Below are 21,343 nucleotides of genomic sequence, written 5' to 3' on the forward strand. Positions count from 1 at the left end.
CATGGACCTGTTCTGAAACGACGTCACAAATTGCATTGCATTGCCAACATTCTTGCAAAACAGCTTGTGACGTCATGTCAGGGATAGACCCAGGCCTCACACCACCTGGGCCATGGGACGATCGACTGCCAATTTTGTTAGGTTGGGACTAGAATGGACACTCCAAAATAAGGTCAGACATTTAGTTTTGTGCATATAAAGTACCAACCGAGCTCCAGTCGGTAGAGCAGCGGTGATCTAACCCGAAGTTCGTGGGTTCAATTCCCATCCTGGTCATGGTTTATATGGCTAGAAAACTAGCACTTCACGTTACCCTCTGATAGTTAAGTCTGTTGAAATATAAGTGCTACACGGCCAACGTTTGCAAAAACGTAACCCTTCCTTACCAAAGTTTTACTAAGTTTAAATATGGTGCCACCAGAACAATTTATGAAAGCTAACCATTTCGAGTCCGCTCCTAGAGCTAATGACTTGAGATCAGTGCCTAACCCAGCAGTTATTCTCTGCCGAAACAGAGTGCTGTTTATCTGCCAAAGCGGTTCAACACTGAGGTTGTCAGGTATCGCAAGATACCACAAGGTATCGCAATGTTCCACCTTGGTATATGTCACGAAGTATCTCAACTTATTTTGGAGTATCCATTCTAGTCAAAACCATTTTTTTTTGTTAACCTTACGCAACTTACGGGGCCTGTTAAAAGCGAAAGTGCGCACAATTTACATAAATTACAAATTTTGTGGTGCTGAAATTTGAGGAATAAAATGTTTGAGATTAGGCGCACTTTGAATTTCGTACCAAAAGGAAATGAAAGGAAAGTTTATTCAGTTAAGTGTCAAGTCTTCTAGCGCTGAAGCACTCACTGGGGACACTGTAAACTGAAATTAAAAAAAAATAATGCAAATCAATCAACTCTTATGTTGGTCTTTGCCAAATCAAACTACCATCCAAACCTTAACGAAACGATTTATCCCATGTCGCAGTGCACCACGTTCACTGACAAGTCTTTCAGAACTTCGAAAATTTCCCTGGAAAACTTCCATTCCTTAGTCCCATGGCAGAAACACCCCACTGTCAATTTAGAAGTAATCTTTTTTTGTGCATGTTTTCTCCAGCCAGCACTTTAAAAGTTAAAGGTGTCCATGTCACTCCCAATTCTGGTGGGACCAGTGTTAATGTCCATTGGCGTCCAATTTCCATCCAGCCACCAGGCGTTGTATTCCCCGGATACAGAGTGTCTTACAGGTGAGACAACTGAGTGACATTTGTGCCCGTTCAAATTCCAGCTCCATTTAATTAATAGCCTGTAATTTAGCGAGCCAGGTAGGTTTGTGAGTCAGTCGTTCAGTCTTTTTTAGGGGGCAGTGTGGCCCAGAGTTTAGAGCGCTTGCCTTCAGATCCGGCGTTCCCGGGTTCAAGACCCGCTCTGGGGCCCGTTTCTCGAAAGTCCCGAAAACTTTCCGGATCCGAAAAGCCATCTGTGAAATTGCTAACCGCTTGTTTTGGAAAGCCGATCTTTTAACATGCTTTCAAGGTACCAAAAAGAAAATTAATTGTGAATTTTGACGAATTAAATGCTCTCCGTTCTTGAGTTACAAAAGGAATTGTGACACCCGAAAATGGCCCGTAAAGTTTCGGGACTTTCGAGAAACGGCCTCCTGGCCACTGGTTGAATTTGATCCCGGTAGTCCTTGGTTCAACTTCCCAGCTGCACTGGTTTGCCTCCAGCAAGTTTGGATTCTTAACCGTTTGTTGTTGTTCTGTTCTGTCGTTTCGTTGTGTTTAATTCATTGGCCCTGAAAAGCCCCTATGGGGAGCGGTCAATTAAGTATGTATTGCATTGTATTGTAATTTGTATTGTATTGTCTTTTTGTTATGGTCTGTCTTGCTGTCAATCCGTACTCTTGTTAGACTTTGGGAGTTTTAGTAACGACAACACCACAAAGCAAGAATAGGGACCTTTAAGACTTGCGACGTCGACGTCGAAGATGTCACCTCAAATATAACTTTGCTTTATCGTAGGTATTGCGCGATAATTCCATCTCGTTCACGTCTTACAATGTGGCGAAGAACCTAAACTAGTCAAAGCGATTCTCTACTGTACAATAACGGACTGTACAATAACTGTACAATAGAGTGGAATATTTGTACTCGTTTCGTGCGTCTCCTGTACAATAACAAACTCAGTGAAGCTATGATCCTCGCAGTTCATAACTTTGCTCACGACTGGACATCCATTTCACACAAAAAGCCTATAAATGTGATCGTTGAAATATGCCAGAATCTCTGTCAACATGGAATTGCAAACGTTTCAGGCTTTCTTCGTTTTCTTAGCACAACTACGACTTGACATCACCAAATTTCTGGTTTTGATGACGACGTGAACATGCAACAGAGAATCTTTCATTCTCTACTTTCACTCTGATTCCGCTCGTACTACTTTATTTTGAAGGATACTGAAGTTGCCCTGTGCTTGTCACGCACGAATCGTATTTTTCGTTCAGTACAACTTGTGAAAATACTTAGTGATACTACATACCAAAAGATCTAATAAGATATATTTCTTGAAATCCAAAAAGAAAATTGGGGGTAACCACGCAGTTTTCAAAGATAATCAAACGTATGGCATTCTTTCCCAAATCGGGGCTTTCTTATCTCTGATGGTTACCTCCAAAAGCACTTACTAAGTTCTACTTTCTCCGCATAGCTTTAAACCGCGCAAAAATATCCCTGTATTAGTAAGCACCACCCATAGGAAACCCCATTCTCTTCCACAGACTCCGCTTTTCTTTGGGTCGGCACCAAGAACACGGACTTGTGTCTGTGAATCATGGACTTCCAGCTCTTCTGCGCATTCTCAGAAATTTGAAACATTAACGGTCGTCAACGATTACAACATTAAGGACCTTTAGATCGGACGAAGACTACGAGTACGCGTTTTCCGTTCTGAACACGCGCACTGCGAAAAATGTCGGCCTCCGAATCTTATACGCATGCTCAGTACGGAAAACTTGTACTCGTAGTTGCCCTCGTCCTGCGATCTAAAGGTCCCTAACATACCATGACTGCGACTGCGCGCATTTTTGGCTGTGGCCAGAGTACGTGCTAAAGAAAAGCGGGACTCTGGGGACGAGAATGAGGAAACCCGAGTATCTCGAGATGCGCAGAACGTATGCGCAATGACAATAGTAGGCACCGTCCCAGGTAGGCAGTCATCTAACCAGTCAGTCAGTCATTGAGTCATCCTATAGGGCTGAGAGGTTGTAAATGGATTACAACACTGAGACAGGAATTTTTTTAGATGGTTTTCACCTGACGTCACGGCAGCCATATTGGTGTACAGAACAATAGAGGAAAAAGTCTTTTGGGAATTTGACTCTATTATAATGCAAAACATGAGCCATAATTTGCTATTGTTTGGTACAAAAACATTGCCGTCTCATCACGTGATTTAAAACCATCTATTCGTCTACGACTTATTAAATGTCAGATTTGAGTGTTCACCAGGCCCCGATTGTCCAAAGGCTGGATAACTTTATCCAGTGGATAAGTCGCTAACCAGAATGTAAAATATACTCTGCGTCAAACATTGACGAAGGTTTTCGAACAAGCCTTTTTAGATGTGCTTATGTATATTCACAGTTACGCGCGCAAATAGTGAAATCTTTGCACAAATTGAAACTGTTGGATTATGTACTTATTGACTGAGGGAGGGTCAGACGGGAAAATATTTGGCCGGAGGTCATAGCGTACGGACCGAGCGCCATGACCGAGGGCCAATTATTTTCCTCTCCGCCCCGACCTAAACTCAGTCAATCAGCATTTTATCATATGGGCTCTTTACTCTATTCATGAGCACTCAGAATATGAAGTTTGGACGAAATAAGGAACAAAAATTTGTACAGAAAGTTTATCTAATATGTGTTCCTAGTAGGGCCGTAGGGCTTTTTCCGGCCCTGCTCGCGGTAATGCATACGGCCCTCATTAGGGATTTTCCTAATAGTTTTACAATGAAAGCGCGCGGGGGGCCGTACGGGCTGTCGATAAGAGTACAGACAACGCTGAACCATATTTCGATTTGTTTTTTGCCATAATATTCAACACCAAAGAAAATGTTTACCATATTTCAGAGCGTTGTCTATAACTTTCTGGCAATGTAATTGCTAATTGGCTATTACATTGCGTGACCAATTGATATGAGCATGATGCGAGCAGCGTTGTTTAGACTCAACGACAACGGCAAATTAGCCAATCAGATTGCGAGATTACAGGCAATTGTGGTAAAAAGTGACTTATCCACCGGATAAATGTATCTGGCCAGTAACTGCTAATACTTGGCAAAACACCAAGGGCTTGTTAGCAGGAGTTCAACGACGTATTCGTGTGCTTATCCACAATACACCTTATTTTAAATGGCAGGTATGTCTCTCTTCACGCTTTGCCATCGATTGGTGAATGGCAGTCAAAGGATACCGAAAGCATGAACTACTTCATTGTATCTGGTCTGCAGCCCTGTTCAAAATACGAGTTCAAAGTTCAGGTGCTAGTAAAGGGATCCGCACCAGGACCTCCGTCTGATATCGCACAAACCACAACGTTGACTGCACGTGAGTAGTAAATAGCTCTTATTAACCGGGATCGAGGTCTGTAAGGAAAGTTACGGACCGAGTTTTTTTTCCGTTGGTTTATGGCCCAAGCGTGAAGTATACGTTGAAGGGCCTACTAACCCATTGTATCTAGTTGTAGGTATCTTAGTGGTTGCCCTACACATGGAAATGGGCTTGTGCATTTGTCTGTACTTATATATGTTGAATGGCCGTGAAATACTCAACAACCCACAGCTTGCTCCTGTTTGACCTTTTAGCTCAGTTGGTAGAGCAACGGTGATTTGATTGGGAAGTTGAGTTCGATTCCCACCCAGGTATTTTTCGCATTTGCCGGTTGTCGCTTGCCGTTTCTACGTGAAAGAAGGCATATTCGCGTTTGCCGTCTTCGTGGAAGTTTCTTCTTGTTTTTCTTCTACATAACAAGTTGTTTGTGGAAAACATAACCGCAAAAGCATTTTCCGGTAAGTCAAACGAGAAAAAAATTCATGGTTTTTGATCGTTCCTAACTGACTCCTTACCTCAGTTTTGTTCACTATGAACTCACGTCGACTCTCTGTTGACTCACCAAACAGCTTCATCGAAACTCGCAAAATTTGGCAGGTAAAGATCTTCATTTTATACAGCGTCTTCTTTTACAAACAATGTTTAAAAAGACTCCGAGTGTTTGCCGGTTTGTGTTTTTTGTAAACTAAATACTCGAGTTTCCATGGGTCGCCTGAAGCTAAAGTCACAAACTTCACTCCGTTTTACGTGAAATGTGAAACGTTTTCACGTAAACGTGATACTAAATCTCTCTAATACGTGTATGCACTACAACTTACACTAGAGCTGTACATACAGCTGCAGTTCCATGTGGCCAACGTTTTCTATTTGTTTAACTTCATTGATGGTCTGGCTTTTTTATCTGGCCGATCCATCGATTATGCAAGGGTTTTTTGGGGTATTCAAGGGAAAAACGTGAAGACAGGAGTATATCTATTCATTACTGATTACACAACAATAGTGGACACCAGGAGCCTCTATCTCCACTAACTTCCTTGAGTAAACCCTTTCCCGAGTAAACATGTTTTTCCTACGAAACTCCCTTGACACTGAGAGAGCTTTGTTTTGATTGGCATTTGCAACAGTGGGAGTGCTGAATCCCCCAAGGGAGACTGAAGAGGTTTATGATAAGTGGATGTGCTGAATCTCCCAAGGCAGGCGTTCTATAAGAGATAGATTCTCCCCTTGATGATCTTCTGGGGATACTTAGAGAACTTACCAATGTCTGACATTTCTAGGCTCGATTACCAGCCGCTGTTTCGGGAAATTCCCGAACTCGAGTGAGCGGTGGAAATCGAGCCTAACATTTTGCTGGTATCATTATTTTGTGTTACAATCTTACCGTCGTACTCTTCCCTCTTTCAGTGTATGGTTAAGGTGCCGTGTCGGTACCGCGGCATTTTTGTTTTGTGCCGTTACTGTTTGATAACTAAACTTAGAGCGGTTTTCAATTGAGTGTCGAAAGTAATTAGATAATTACTTTGGTTTATGATTACTTCACTCAGTGATTGGTTCAAAGTTCTCGCGCCATTTTCTCAATCAACCAGGAGTGAAACCAAAACCAATCGTCGCTCGCGCGTGCACAATTTCCCGCGCTTTGTGTCGGCTACATGTAATTACTGCGAGTTTTGATTGGTTTACTGGATTGTCTGCGTCCTTTTTGATTGGCCAAAGTAATTACTTTGGTTTTGGTTTTACGACACTCGATTGAAACTCGCTCTAAAAGGGCGTTGTCTCAGTTGGTTTAGTTCTTTTAGGTTAAACGTGGTTCAAACACGTACCATAGCACTTACATACATACTCAACATTCTTATCGACTACGGGAAATCATATTAAAGGAATTTTAGCAGAATGATATATCCATGTTGAACGTTTTAGTGATGTTCCATTTAAGATGAAGATGTTTTTGAAATCAATCAAGGGAGGGCATGACAGTGTCCCAGTGGGTCTTGAGCAGGTGCATTGATTCAGGTGTTATACAATTGGTGACTGCCTATTTTATCCTCTGTAGAGACCAGTCCTCCTCAAAATGTGCAATATGTATCGAAAGGTATGGACGCCTTACAGATCACCTGGGAACCACCGGCAACGTCTTGCCATGTGATAACGAATTACAAGGTAACACATAAATGACTCAAGGGGAATACAGCCTTGTATTTACTTCAACCCTAGGAATCCCTTTGCAAATCTGTGAGCTTTTTAAAAAGAAAAGTAGGTAGGTAAAGTCTGCTACGAGGCTAGAAGGCCCATCAGGCCGGCGTTTATGTAGCATGAAGTGACTAGGAGTATTTCTACTCCCCCCTGGATGGGATGCCAGTCCATCGCTGGGTTACCCCAGGCATTCGATTCGTCGGTACTCATTTATACACCTGGGTGGAGAGAGTAAAGTGTCATGCCCAAGAACACAACACAATGTCCCCGGCCAGAACCCGACCCCGGACCGCTCGATCCGGAGTCAGGCACACCAACCATGAGGCCACCGCGCCTCCCACTTTAAAAGGAGAGCTTATATTAAATATGTTTTCAAGCAAAGGGTTTTGGAAGAGCAAGCTTGCTACAATGTCGATGGTTAGTATGCCGCACTCCCAACTCCAGGGTCACTACTGTGAGACCTAGTTCTGTCCTCTAACAAGAAACTTTGCTCCAAATTTTCTCTCTTTCCAGGCCTGTTTCCAGTGAATAAGTCACTATCCGGAGTGTAAGATTGGCCAAGATTTTCTTACACACCTTTTAACTACAGTCTCGGTCACAAATGTTGTAACACAGACCGCAATTTGCCCCCTCTCCCGTTTATGGGTTGGAGTGCAAAAACCAACCGGTAAATGCAACGTTGATGAGAGAGTGGAGGAGAAGGAGGGGTACGTTATTAACAGCTTTGATGCGCTTCACTTGCTGTTCAAGCGAAGTGTTACAACTATTTATGACCGAGATTGTAGGCGTGCCTAGAGTGTGCATATTCACAGTTACGAGGGCAAATACTGAAATTTTTTTAGAGAATGAAAAAAAATGTGTCCTGGGTTTGATTATTGGACGTGGCATTCGTTAACGTTTTCTTTGTTGTGGAAAATGTTAAATTTTCTTGAAGCCTTTTAATCGATCTGTTCAACGCTCAGCAAGTGCAGCACTCTCAAATTGCGTTCATACACACATGAACTGTCATAATGCTTTAAGAGCTGTTTTTTTAGAGCGGTTTTGAAATGAGTGTCGTAAAACCAAAACCATAGTAATTACTTTAACCAATCAAAAAGGACGGAAACAACCCAGTAAGCCAATCAAAACTAGAAGTAATTACACGTAGCCGACACAAAAGGCGGGAAAATATGCACGCGCGAGCCACAATTGGTTTTGGTTTCACTTCTGATTGGTTGAAAAAGTGGCGCGAAAACTTTGAACCAATCACTGAGTGAAGTAGATGCAAAACCAAAGTAATTAGCTAATTACTTTCGACACTCAATTGAAAACCGCTCTAAATAGAGCGAGTTTCAATTGAGTGTCGTAAAACCAAAACCAAAGTAATTACTTTGGCCAATCAAAAAGGACTGAGACAATCCCGCAAACCAATCAAAACTAGAAGTAATTACACGTAGCCGACACAAAGCGCGGGAAAATGTGCACGCGTGAGCCACGATTGGTTTTGGTTTCACTTATGATTGGTTGAAAAAATGGCGCGAGAACTTTGAACCAATCACTGAGTGAAGTAATCATAAACCAAAGTAATTATCTAATTACTTTCGACACTCAATTGAAAACCGCTCTATCTGACTAAATGCATTTGACATGAATAATTAACAATTGTTGCAAATTTGTAAAAAAGTGTTTGTTGATTTATCCTGAATCTTGGAAGAGAGTGAAAAGGATTGTTCATTTAAAGGAGGATTTATTTGGCTTGTTTCTCTCTCTTCTGAACAGGTGATGTACAAAGAGGTCACTTCGATCTCTTTTCTCTCCGTGGAGACTGGAACCCAGCTGTCGTATCTCCTAACAGGACTCACAGGGGGTCATTCTTACGATATCAAGGTAAAGTAAAATCTTCTAAATGTATTTTCCTTTGTTACCACAATTGCTTGTAATCTCGCAATCTAATCGGCTCATTTGCCGTTGTCGATGAGAGACTAGACAACGCTTGCTCGCATCCTGCTCCCGTCAACGTGTCACGCAATCGTGATAGCCAATCAGGAACGCTCTTTTTGGGAAATAAACCAATCAGATTGTGAAAAAGTACTGCGTTGCACTTTGTTTGTGTCATGATTTTGGTCACGCTCTGAAATAAACACTTTCTTGACGTTGAATATTGTGGCTGCAGGTCGTGAATCCACAACATTTTGACAACTGTGATGACGAATATCGTTGTCGAGAAGAGTACAGACTGCTGAAAAACGTTCATTTTGTTAATTGGCTGCAAGTGTATTACAACTTGCAGAGATCCAACCACCATAGGCCCAAATTAAAAAAAAAAATGGGGAAGGGGGGGAGGGGGAGGGGGTTAATGGTAACTATCACCAAATTCGCGAATCTGATTGGTTACCGACAGCCCTGATTTCAGCATTAGTACGGCAGTTTGTAATTGGATACCTTGTAATTAGACAGTTGTATGCATCATCAAGCGTGCGTTAGTTGTATTGTGATTCATTTATCTTTTTCCAGAGCGATTGAAGAAAAGAAAAGTTAAAGTTAAGCAGATTAGGCTATACAAATGTTATCACCGTTATCTTTTCGTATTTTAACAAATTTACAGTTACGAGGGCAAATACTGAAATCTTTTTAGAGAATGAAAAAAAATGTGTCCTGGATTTGATTCTTGGACGTGGCATTCGTTAACGTTTTCTTTGTTATGGAAAATGTTAAGTTTTATTGAAGCCTTTTAATCGATCTGTTCAACACTTAGCAAGTGCAACACTAATGCTAACCTTTACTCTTACCTTATTGTTGGAAATAGTTGGCAAAGGCACACTTCGTATTGGATGTCAAAATTGGACGTGCGTCTAATGAGGCGTATTTCTGTACATAAGTGCCTTGGTATCAGCGGTCCCTTTGTTATGCCTTCATTTTCTCAGCCTTTGTTATTTTTTCTGTAGATTGAAGCTCACAGTTCAGATGGGGATAGTGCCCCTTCACCGGTTAAAAGTGTTAGAATCTTGAGTGACCCTCCGACAGGTATGCTCGCCCTCATCATAGTTATAGATGTAGGCTGGTTATGGTTTCTTTGTTTCATGTTTTTGTTCGCTTTTTTGGCCTTGACCCTGCACAAAACCCAACAAAAACACGCTTTTTTCGGCAGGATAACTAATCAAAAGCTTCGACTAATTTATTCGAAATTAACTTGCGAACCAAAAACAAAAGATTGTGCAGGGTCACGGTCGGTTCAACATCTAATTGTGACTGTATTGTTCCTGCTTTTGAAATCCCCAGGGTTTTCTTAACCATTCTCTAGATTAATTACAGTTTATATAATAAGTTCAATTTCAATGCACGCATTTTGATTGGTTCTCGCCTATGATGTATCAGAGGGAACAGATGCAGAGTGGACTTCATCATCGTTAGAGCGGTTTTCAATTGAGTTTTGAAAGTAATTAGCGAATTGTTTTGGTTTATGATTACTTCACTCAGTGATTGGTTCAAAGTTCTCTCGCCACTTTTCAACCAATCAGAAGTTAAACCAAAACCAATCGTGACTGGCACATTTTCCCTCGCTTTGTTTTGGCTACTTGTAATTACCCACCCCGAGATTTGATTCGTTTACCGGATTGTCTCCGTCCTTTTTGATTGGCTAAAGTAATAACTTTGGTTTTGATTTTACGACACTTGATTGAAACTCGCACTAAATGAAACAATTAGATTCCATGTTGCCGTGCGTTTGTTCAGGAATAGATCACAGAAGACGTCAAAATGTAGTAAGAATATTAGTGACACACTCGCCTATCGCCTTGTGTGCCTCAATACGAGGTTGAACATGACCTAGGAATAAATCTTTTTAGAAATTACCAGTTCCGTAAAGGTTTTGGTTTTGAAAATACAGAATTATAAATTTCCCCAATTGTCACTTGCGTGACACCAGATACTGAAATCTGTTTTGATTGAAAAAATGTCTCTCGTGTTTAACGTTTCAAGTATATTGAATGAATGAATGAATGAATGTCCTTTTGCGTCAAAAATGACGCGGGTCTCGCACACTGATGTTTATGATGAAAGTGAAAGTCTGCTCCTACAACGATTGTCATGGCTGTATCGCCCAATCCTAGAACGACAGGGGTGACCACAGAAGCTGCAGGGAATAGAGTTGCTGTCAGTTGGGGCGGTTTGAGCTTGTTTGCGATGGCGTCGCTTTTCATCCCAAGTTGCCATGAGGATACTCCGCTCCATTTGGAGCGGTCCGCGGCAAGTGACTCCCATAAGGTGGGGTTTATCCCTGCACAACTGATGCTGTCCTTACAGACACCCTTGTATCGCAAGTGAGGACGACCTTGAGGGCGACAGGCATGGGCTAGTTCTCCGTAGAGAAGGCACTTTGGAACACGGGTAGAATCCATATGGTAGACATGCTTTTGCCACCTCAGGCGTCTCTTTAGCAGGATGCTCATGAGAGTGGCTGTGTCTGCTCTTTTGAGGATTAGGTATCTTGTCTTGCCATTTAATTTCCAGGATTTTTCGGAGGCATCAGAGATAGAAGGAATTAAGTTTCCTTTCTTGGCCTTGTTAGATGGACAGCTTTCGGAGCCGTAGGGCAGCGTGCTCAGTACATAAGCTGCATATCTTCTTATTTTGATGTCTGTTCTAAGGTACGTGTTGTTCCAGGCCCTTTGTGGCAGATTTCCAAAGGTGGAGGCTGCCTTGCCTATCCAGCAATAAATGTCCTCATCAAGACTCAGGGTTGATGGTAACGGTGAAGCCCAACTCCAGAGGCTTACTATCAAGCTTAAGATGCTCATAAGGGGTTGCCGTGCACTGCGCAAGTATGACCGTTTTCTTAACGCCGATCGTGAGTGAAAAACCCTTGCAGGAGCTGTTGAGTCTGTCGATCATGTTCTGAAGAGTCGACTTACTATAGGCAACTAGTGCGGCATCATCCGCAAACAGAAAATCCCTTGCAATACCGGATTGCATTCTCCTGTTGGCTTTTAGTCTAGATAGGTTTTAGAGAGTTCTGTCACATCTCCAGTGGAAGAGAATGTCGCCTGGTGAGTTTTCAAGGGCAGTGTGAAGGAGGACTGCCAAGTAAATCTTGAAGAGAGTTGGCGCAAGGGCACAAGGGTAGTCTTGCGAAGCGAGGCTCTGCAGGCGGGTCAAGGTAACCTGAGCCAACGATGCTCAGAAGAGATATGCTGCGATAGTTGTTGCAATCACTACGGTCACCCTTGTTCTTGTACAGGGTGACTATGTTGGTATCTTTCATGTCTTGGGGGATGTGACCTTGCTCCCAGCACGGACAGAGGAGCAGGATGGTTTGCTTCCCATGCTTCAAAACATCCGGCGGGTTCCCTGGTGCCTTGCCACAGGCGAGACCGCCGTTGGCTATGCTGAGCTCTTCCAGTGTTGGCATGTTGTCAAGCTCCTCTACGACTAGCAACCCAGGCAGGGCATTGAGGGCAGTGTCTGTGACAATGTTCTGGGTTCAGTAGAGCTCGAAATAATGCTCCACCCAGTGCTGCAGCTGCATGCTCTGATCAGTGGTGACCTCACCAGTCTTTGATTTGAGCGGGGCTGTTTTGACGCTCGTGGGGCCGGTGGCAGTTTTGATGCCCTCATACATCCACTTTGCGTGGCCACAGTCCGCTGCTAGCTGGATTTTGGCGCATTGGTTTTCCAGTACTTGTTGGCACAGTGGCGGGCGGTCTGTTGGGCCTAGCTGCTCGAAGGGCGTCGCATGTGCTTGGGGAAAGGTTCTGCTCGTGAGCCAGCATCGCTTTCCTTTTGGCCTCCGTGACTGGTTGCATTTCTTCCCAGCCGGTCTTGAACCAGTCAACACTTTTGCGTTCTGTCTTTCCGAATGCAGCCACGGAGGTGAGACCATTTGGCATCGGGGTTGCTGGTCGTTGGTTGCATAGCAAGTTTCTCCTGGAGGCTGTCAGCGAAGCTCTGAGTCTTAACAGGGTCGGACGTCCCACAGGTGTTGATCCGGGGGCGACCCTTGGTCTTGGCGTGGTGGATCTTTCTGAGCTTCATCCTGACCTTGCTTGGAATGAGCGAGTGTTCCGTGTCACAGTCAGCGCTCTGATAGCTTCTTTTGTGGAGGACACTGCTGAAGTCCACTCTTCTAGTGATGACGAGGTCTAGGACCAAGCGGGTCTCCAAGACAATTTGTGCAGCTCCTTACACTTAAAGTAGCTGTTGGTGACAACAGAGTTCGAGCAACCTCTGCCTGTTCTCATTAATCCTGCCGACGCCGAAGTGGCCAAGGCAGGTAGGCCCATGCTTGCCAGTCGGTCCCAATGCGGGCGTTGAAATCGCCTAGCAAATGTATGCCCTTGGAACTTGGGATGCCGGATTATGTTTCGTGCAGAGCCTCGTATAATTGATCCTTGGCTTCTGGGGTGGAGGTCAGAGTCGAAGCGTGGGCAGATGTGATGTTCACAAAGCCCGCCAACGTTTTCATGCGAAGGGCTAGAATTCTTGATGACTATAACGGCCATAACAGCCTTATGCATAACAAATATATCACTACCGATTAACGCCAAAATCTCTCTGATACTCGTTATCAAAATCCTTTTCTTACACTTTTGCGTTCGTCACATTTCTCTTACTAATTAACATGTGGATCATTTGTTTACAAGTTTTTTTCATTGCGGAAGGGCTTAGAAGTGTACATTACAAAGGCTATTTTGATTGGCCACTGTGAATCACTGTAAGCATAATTTGACCACTATGCATCACTGTGTAAACAGTCTTTGCTTGCTGAATTGTCAGCGGCACGAGGAAATACGATGGTGTAACACCCTACCTAAAACGTTTATCCTGGCTGCCCCCGTCAAAGACCATCTTTTTTATCGTCAAGCTATTATAGCCTTTACAGTCAAGCCATTTCACGCGTCACCAGTATCCACAAAACCTGAAATTAACATCCGAATTCCTCTTTCGAGCTTCCGAGATTTGAATGGAATCTTAAAGATTTTTTAAAGTTGCTACGAAAAATGCGCAATCATTATAACTGAACAATAATTAATCAAACGCTTGAAAGAGCTTTCACTTTTCAAACACCGCTTATTTTATAATAGAACGAACTTTCATAGCGAACTATTTTTGATATATCAAGGAAATATTCCAATGGGAATTCAGAATCTCGAGAGCAAAGTTCAAGACTGGCGCGCAGATCTGAAATCTCGGTTCAAGTTTCAAAACGACTGGTCAGGTGTGGCGTAGCTTGACTGTAAGTGCATGTACGGACAAGAACCTAAACATCTAACTTCGAAATTCGTTAGCCGCGAACATGTAAGCGAACGTACGCCTAGGAACTGTCAAATGCTTAATATTCGTCTTTTCAGGACAGTTTCTGGACAGCGAACTTTTTATTTTAGAAGTGTTAAGACCATGGAACAGTTTGGAATCGTTCCTAAAGCCAAACAGTTCAGTTCAAGTTTTTAAACGTCCTTTAAAGAATTAAGCTTTTAGGAAATTTTGTTCAGTGATGCTTCGTAATGTTCTATTTCTCTATATTTTAACTAGTTGTACTTTTTAATGTTTATTTGTTCCTAAAAAAATCCCCATTGTGGAGGCCACAATAAAGTATGCATGTATTGTCATCACTGCCACTACTCCCAAGTTAGACAATTTAGCATTGGTCCCCCACTAATGCATGCCATGTGACTCTTACATGAAGTGGTTTTTGCATCATGCCTTGCAAGTGTTCTCGTACTCTAACCTGTAACTTTGTTTTTTTAGTGCCCGTTTCAAACCTGCACACAAAGAATATCACCAACACAACAGTAACACTGGCTTGGGAAACTCCACAACCCAGCAGCGGGCATGCCATTGCTGTCGAGGTAAATTTGCTACATATTTTCCAGCTGCACGGGGTTCATACTCAGATAGCCTAGCGCTTTCTATCATTTTCGCATCAATAAGCCAGGAAACCAGCTCTAAACATGGAAAGTGAATTTTATAATTAGGTATCTCTGAAAATTTGAGCTGGTTATAACAAATAATGGTTACTTTTAAATTTCTTAAATAAAAAAAGCAAGGAGCCCTTTAGTGTTATTTTCGTGTAATAGTCTATGGGTTTTCATTGGCTAATTACTGCGCTGATCATCGAAAGCAAAAAGTTTGAAATTGGAAAGCTAAAAGCTAAAAGCTTATTTTTACACCTTGAATTTTGATTACAGCGATGTGAAATGGCGAGGGAAAAGTTTGCTTTTCTAAGGCACGCGCCGGCGAGAGGGCATTGTGCAATGTCACAGCATACACGAAAAAAAAAAACACATCTTCGGTTCTACCGTGCTTAATTCGCTGATTCAAACGGTAAAGTGCTCTCCGTTAAAAAAACAAAATCTTCATTCAAAGTTTGTAAGATGCGCCGATAATATTTATTTGATTTTTCTGGAAGGAATAGTTTTTATTTTTATGAAGCACGCGCCGGCGAGTCTGTGTCCGTAGCGTCACGCAAATTGTTTACGAAATTAAACACGTGCGTCTTATTACAGTAGTTCAGCTTTATTATGAGACAAACTCCCGAGTTGGGATTTCGAGTTGGATTTTCGAGTTAGGATTTCGAGTCGGTTTTTGCGAGACGCTCCAGCTACAACGAATCGCCTTGGCTTTTTTACCGCGCACCGGTGGCTCAGTTGGTTGAGCACCGGGCTGTCACGCGGGAGGTCGTGAGTTTAATTCCGGCCGGACCAACACTCAGGGTCTTTAAATAACTGAGGAGAAAGTGCTGCCTTTGTAATTACATCTGCAAATGGTTAGACTCTCTAGGCTTCTCAGATAAGGACGATAAGCCGGAGGTCCTGTCTCACAATCCCTTCAATGTTCATAATCCTGTGGGACGTAAAAGAACCCACACACTTGTCGCAAAGAGTAGGGCATGTAGTTCCCGGTGTTGTGGTCTGTCTTCTGTGATGTATCATGGTTGCAGTGGGAGGGTAAATGCTCGGAGAAATTAGCTACACCAAGCTACTCTAAAAATCCGAGGGTAAATAAAGATATATGATATATGGTATGTTAACCGTACGCGTGGGAACAGCCATATTTCATTGGCTAGATTTTGATTACATTTGTTGACTTTAATATATAGTTCCAGTGGCCACAAATTGTTCAGTCTGTACTCAGCGAAGGTCGAAATTGAATCGATGGAAGAATACTCTGAAGCCAAGACCTATAAGAGTAAGCCAGAACTAAGGAAGAGCAATGTAAATGCTGACTTATTTTTATTCATCAGCGGAAATAATAATTATTGCCAGTCGCACGGAGTTTTTCCAGGAGTTTGTTAAAAATAAACCACGGATAAACGGGCCGGAAACGCGAGAGCAAAGGTTACAGATGTTAGCTGATATTTGTGCTTCCAGCTCAGAATACCCGGAGTACTAGATGTAACACAAGTATTCTTTTTAAAAATCAGCCTTCATGCTGAAACATTACCAGTAAAAGTGAAAATGTGACGTTTAATAACATGAATTTACTAGTTTACCGAAACTGGAGCCGTCACGCAACGTGTCATCAAAGGTCATATCGAATCGCATTAAATAAAGCAAGGAAATCAAAATCCACAGAACAATAGTGGACTTTGTCAGTATGTTATATGTCTGTAAAACTTCCGCCGTTTACAGTAATGATTTCAGCATCAGACAACTATTACCACAGGTGGAGAACGCACTCCTAATCTTTGATTACTACTAGTTTTATTAGTAATTTTTTTTCGGGTTGAAAATTTCTCTGTCTCGTAGGAGGCAGTTCAAGTGGGATTGGAACTCGGTATCTCTTCGTTCAGAGGCAATCACGATGACCACTAAACCACGGTAGACTACATGACAGATAATGGGGAAATATGAATTAAAGAATTGTGTGCGTGACCGGAAACGAGTTTTGTGTTTTTGTTGCACGCAATGCAATATCCGGTTTTCGTTTTACTCTGTAACAGACATTGTAATTTTATAATTCTCGCAGTATTGTTTAAGAAAAAAGTATTAAATATTTATAAATACCATCGTAGAGCTTGGAAAGCATCTGTTTTCTGGTTTTGATTGGAATAAATGCCGCTAACAACAGTTTTAAATGTAAACAAATATCCATAATAGCACTTAACCCTATCATTGGGTCACGGAATGTGGACTTCGGACTACGGAATTGAAACTGGGAATTTACCAAGATATTAGGGAGTTTAAGCACGCGACGTTTTTGCGCCTCGGACGGCAACGGGAAATAAACATTTCGCATGCCAGGACAGTAGTGTCTCTCACATTTTTAACCTAATCATCTCTAAAACATAAAGGTGATAGTGACAAGACCGGATAAAAGGGAAAACAGCTCACTTCCGGTTGCCGTCCGTGGCTCAAAAACGTCGTGTGCTTAAACTCCCTATTGTAACATTAAAGACATCCACTGAAATACTGTGAACTTAAAGGGAGTCGGCTAAAAATCTTCGAACAAAATGTAGGCTACCCGTAGCCTCTTGTATACTTTATTGCTGACAAGAATTTCAAAGCGATCGAAACAAACGGTTAATACAGATTTTATATAACGTACATGATTTGTAATTTTTCGTCCTCGTCAGAAAAAAGTGAATTTTTCTACTCGAATAAGTATGTTAGATTGTGAGACAAACAAGAGTCAGTTTAGGGCAAAAAAGTTACATCAAATATGTAGGCGTTTTAATCAAAATTTGTCATGGAAGAACCATGTTGATTGTGTAATCAAAAAAATAAGTAAAACAACAGGGATGAATGCAAACTGAGGTACTTCGTTTCCTCTACTGTCCCATTTTCAATATTTACAATTCTTTAATTTTACCTGATATAACTTATGGACTCATTGCCTGGGCAAATGCGTCCAGTACTTATTTAACAAAATCTTGGTTCTTCAAAAGCGAGTGTTGCGCTTAATTTATTTTACCGATCCGAAAGAGAACTTGCCATCCCTTTATTTGTCAAATGAAAAATTTTGCTTTTTACGTGCCAATATGATGAAGCCGTAAGCAAATTAATGTTTGACCTGCACAGTCAGATTGTCCCTATCACCACTGTGAAACTGTTTACATAAAAGGATGATGATGTAACTAAAGTACGTTGATGATTGACCCCACTCGAATAGCAAATCTGCTACCTGCGGGTCAACTTATTCTTTATTTTTGTAATGAGAAAATAAAATAAAGTCCTACTGTGTGTAAAGTGGGAGTCTTATTTCATTCAAATTTTCTTGTATGCACACCATAAAATCAGATTTTGACAAGTGATGGTTTTTAGCGAAAATCGTACTATCCAACTTCCTGTACACAAACTTTTCTTTTAGTTATGTTGATGCCCCTTGGCTCACAGCTTTGTATTTCCCTTGCAGGGCTATAAGATTTACGAAGACACTTTGGGGTACATCAACAGTACTGACAAACACAAATACACTGTTACGTCGCTGAAGTCCATGACAAAGTACACTTTTACAGTGAGACCGTACAATAACGATGGCGTGGGACCACCCATCAACGTTGAAGCCATCACAAAAGGTAGGAGCTGATTAATAAACGAACAGGAGTGTTTTATCCGGTTTTAAACCATGAGGCGAAGCTGAGAGGTTGTAGACCCGATAAAACTAGCCTGCAGAACAGGCGTGATTTTTTGCGTAAACAGAGGCGAAAGCGAGGCGAACGCGAGGCGAGCGCGAAGCGAAGGGCGAAGCGCGAAGCGCGAGTAGCGCGCGAGGGGAGGAGCGCTCCTCCCCTCGCGCGCCACTCGCGCTGTGTTTAGGTGAGAGTATGCAAACACGGCTGTGACATCACACGAATTTTGATTGGTTATGTGTTGTCAGACGCGCGTTTTGATTGGCTGGTAGGAAATATATGCGTGTATCAAGAAAATCTATTTCAATCAAGAAGTTAAAAGAACATCATTTTCCTTTATTTGTCGAATTATTTTTGAGAAATATCTTATAAAGGCAGTAGAGGACTTTTTCCTTTGTTTACATAGCCTCATCTAACACTCATCTAACACTCATCTAACACAGAATTCGCAACAGTTATGCAAACCCTCGACTGCGTCTCGAGTTTGCATAACTGTCTCGAATTCTCCCAACTCCCCCTTCTTTGTTTAGAATAGATGAGACTATGTAAACACGGGAAAAAGTCCCCTATTGTGTAATTAGTATGCTTTATATAAAGAAAAGATGTTTTTCACAGTTACGTCATCAGATTCTAAAATCAAAATTGCTAAGTCTTCTGAATTTTTATCTACAGAAGGTTGAAGATGACCTAGAAATAAATACTTTTGCAAGTTTCCAGTTCCGTGACCCCTTTCATTTAAAAAATACAGCTTTTTGAATTTCCGAATGATCACCTTGCGTGACACCATGATCCAAAGCTATTTGGTTGGAAGAAAGTGGCTGTCACCTTGCGTGACACCATGATCCAAAGCTATTTGGTTGGAAGAAAGTGGCTGTCACTATGAATCTCAGCAGTTTGATTCTTTCAAGTACATTAGGAGATGTGTTCATACACGTGGATTTTATGTCATGGGCAAACAGTGAGCTCTTTCGTCGCCAAGTGTCGACTCCGGGTGTTTTCGTTGAACACCAGCCGCCATATTGGTGGACCACTTTGATCCACCAACATAGCGTCTCCATACGAAACTCCAGAAACGATGTGCCTCACAGACCTTAGAATTGGAGAGGTGGTTAAAAAATTGTTTCCTACGACATTCCAAGCTCTTGGCCTTTTTCATTGAACGGTTTCGATTTTTTTTTTGTTGCGTGACAGTGAAAACGATCTATTCTAATGAGGGGTGTTTTATCGGTTTTTAAAGCTCATACACATTACCCGGTAGTTTAAAAGAAACGGTTTTCTTGGGTATAGTCAAAGATGAAAGCTAAAAACGGAAGACTGAAATCTCTCATGTGGCAAATAAAGTCTCAAAATATTAATCAATATTATATTTGGATGATTTATACATCGAGTTTCTATCGTCAAACTCCTTACGTGTAAGCAACATAGTTTGGGCCTACACCAATGGAACTAACCTTGTTCGTCTTGTAATGTTTGAAAGGAGGGGTAAGAATTATACAAATGTCATTTCAATGCTCATTTTAAGAACCTTGGAATCTTAAAATTCCATGATCTGCACTTGTTACAGCTTGGTCAATTTATGTTCTCTTATCAAAATCGAATTCTTCCTCCCAAGTTAGCTAGCAAATGCACTCTAATCACTTATTATACCAGAAACTCTCGTGCATTTTGTTTGCCTTTCTGTCAAACTAACATCAAACAATTCTCTGTTTTCTATCAAGGATCTAAATTTTCTTAAGGCTGGTTTTCACTAGCGCAAACATAAGTCGCTTATGCTGAGTGAAAATTAACGTCGACGCATGCATCAAAGTCAACCTCGGCCTCCGCCATTTTGTTTAAATGCTGAGTGCTTTAATAGACCGTTTTCGAATTTTCACGGCTGGACTGGCTCTAGCATGGAATGGAGGCTAATGCGGGCAAATCTTTTCAAATGCAAATTAATTTGCACGCATTAGCCTCCATTTCATGCTAGGTCCAGTCCAACCGTTAGAATACGAAACTGGCCTATTGGCCAGACATAGCAAATCATTGGTCACGAGAATAAATGTATCTTGTTAGATGTTTTGGTGTGTAGTAACGCTGATTATTTTTACGAGTTGTGCTGTATTTGGACGAGCCTGCTAGGTAGAGTCAAAATACAAAGAAGGATTAGAAATGCTCAGCGATGCTCCACACCAAAACATCCAATAAGCTATTTGTTATCCAACTTTTCCGCTCTAAATTTCTAGCAAGTGAATTGTAAACAACCGAAAACGTGTGACAGATTGTGTGTGACAAGCGTGGGGCAAAGTAGTCAAGCCGGTTCTCTTCTGTACAATAACCAAATATACAGTGACTAACTTTAAAATATCGTGGAATATTTGGAATTGTTTTTTTTGCGTTTTCTGTGCAATAACTAATACAGTTGGATAATAAATCTTGTTTTTAACTGTAATTGAATTCTTAGATCGGCAATAGACAATATTCGTATTCTCGGTATTGGACTGGAACTAGCTTGCAATGGAGGCTAATGCGGGGGAATATATTAGAAAGTATTTGCATTTGAAAAGATTCCCCCGCATTAGCCTCCATCGCAAGCTAGTTCCAGTCCAATACCGAGAATAGGAATATGGTCTATTGGTGCGTCTTAATCAGGAACATCAGAAATGCCAGACACGGATAAAACTAAAAGAAACATTTGAAGCCAACAAATTGCAGTGTAATTCATTTTGCAGTTCATGCAATTCACTCAAATTGCAATTGCTGTTCATTGATTGAAGATGAATCAAGCTGCCTTAAACGTTGCAGTTTCATTGGAATTTTTCCAACAGTTTGTCCCACTTTGTAAAATCTCTGTGGGACACGTCTCTGTAACTAGCGCCTTCATGTATGCCGGCCTTAAGTTTGATTTTCACACAATTTTAATCGAAAAAACAATAGACTGTGTTCGTATTCTCAGTATTGGACTGGAACTAGCTTGCAATGGAAGCTAATGCGGGGGAATATATTAAAAAGTATTTGCATT

At 41.7% G+C, this 21,343-nt stretch overlaps 1 protein-coding gene across 1 annotated transcript in view; it reads left to right on the forward strand.

The window, feature by feature from the left end:
- Positions 1-21,343, forward strand: part of LOC137982518 (uncharacterized) — an 81,844-nt gene that overhangs the window by 14,360 nt on the left and 46,141 nt on the right. Inside the window, exons 8-14 of the mRNA XM_068829626.1 lie at positions 1,113-1,242; positions 4,417-4,604; positions 6,658-6,764; positions 8,556-8,663; positions 9,722-9,800; positions 14,520-14,620; positions 18,126-18,288. Coding sequence (XP_068685727.1) covers positions 1,113-1,242; positions 4,417-4,604; positions 6,658-6,764; positions 8,556-8,663; positions 9,722-9,800; positions 14,520-14,620; positions 18,126-18,288 — 876 coding nt within the window. The remainder of the gene's footprint in view (positions 1-1,112; positions 1,243-4,416; positions 4,605-6,657; positions 6,765-8,555; positions 8,664-9,721; positions 9,801-14,519; positions 14,621-18,125; positions 18,289-21,343) is intronic.

This window comes from Montipora foliosa, chromosome 13, assembly GCF_036669935.1.
Source record: "Montipora foliosa isolate CH-2021 chromosome 13, ASM3666993v2, whole genome shotgun sequence".
Taxonomy (NCBI): Eukaryota; Metazoa; Cnidaria; class Anthozoa; order Scleractinia; family Acroporidae; genus Montipora; species Montipora foliosa.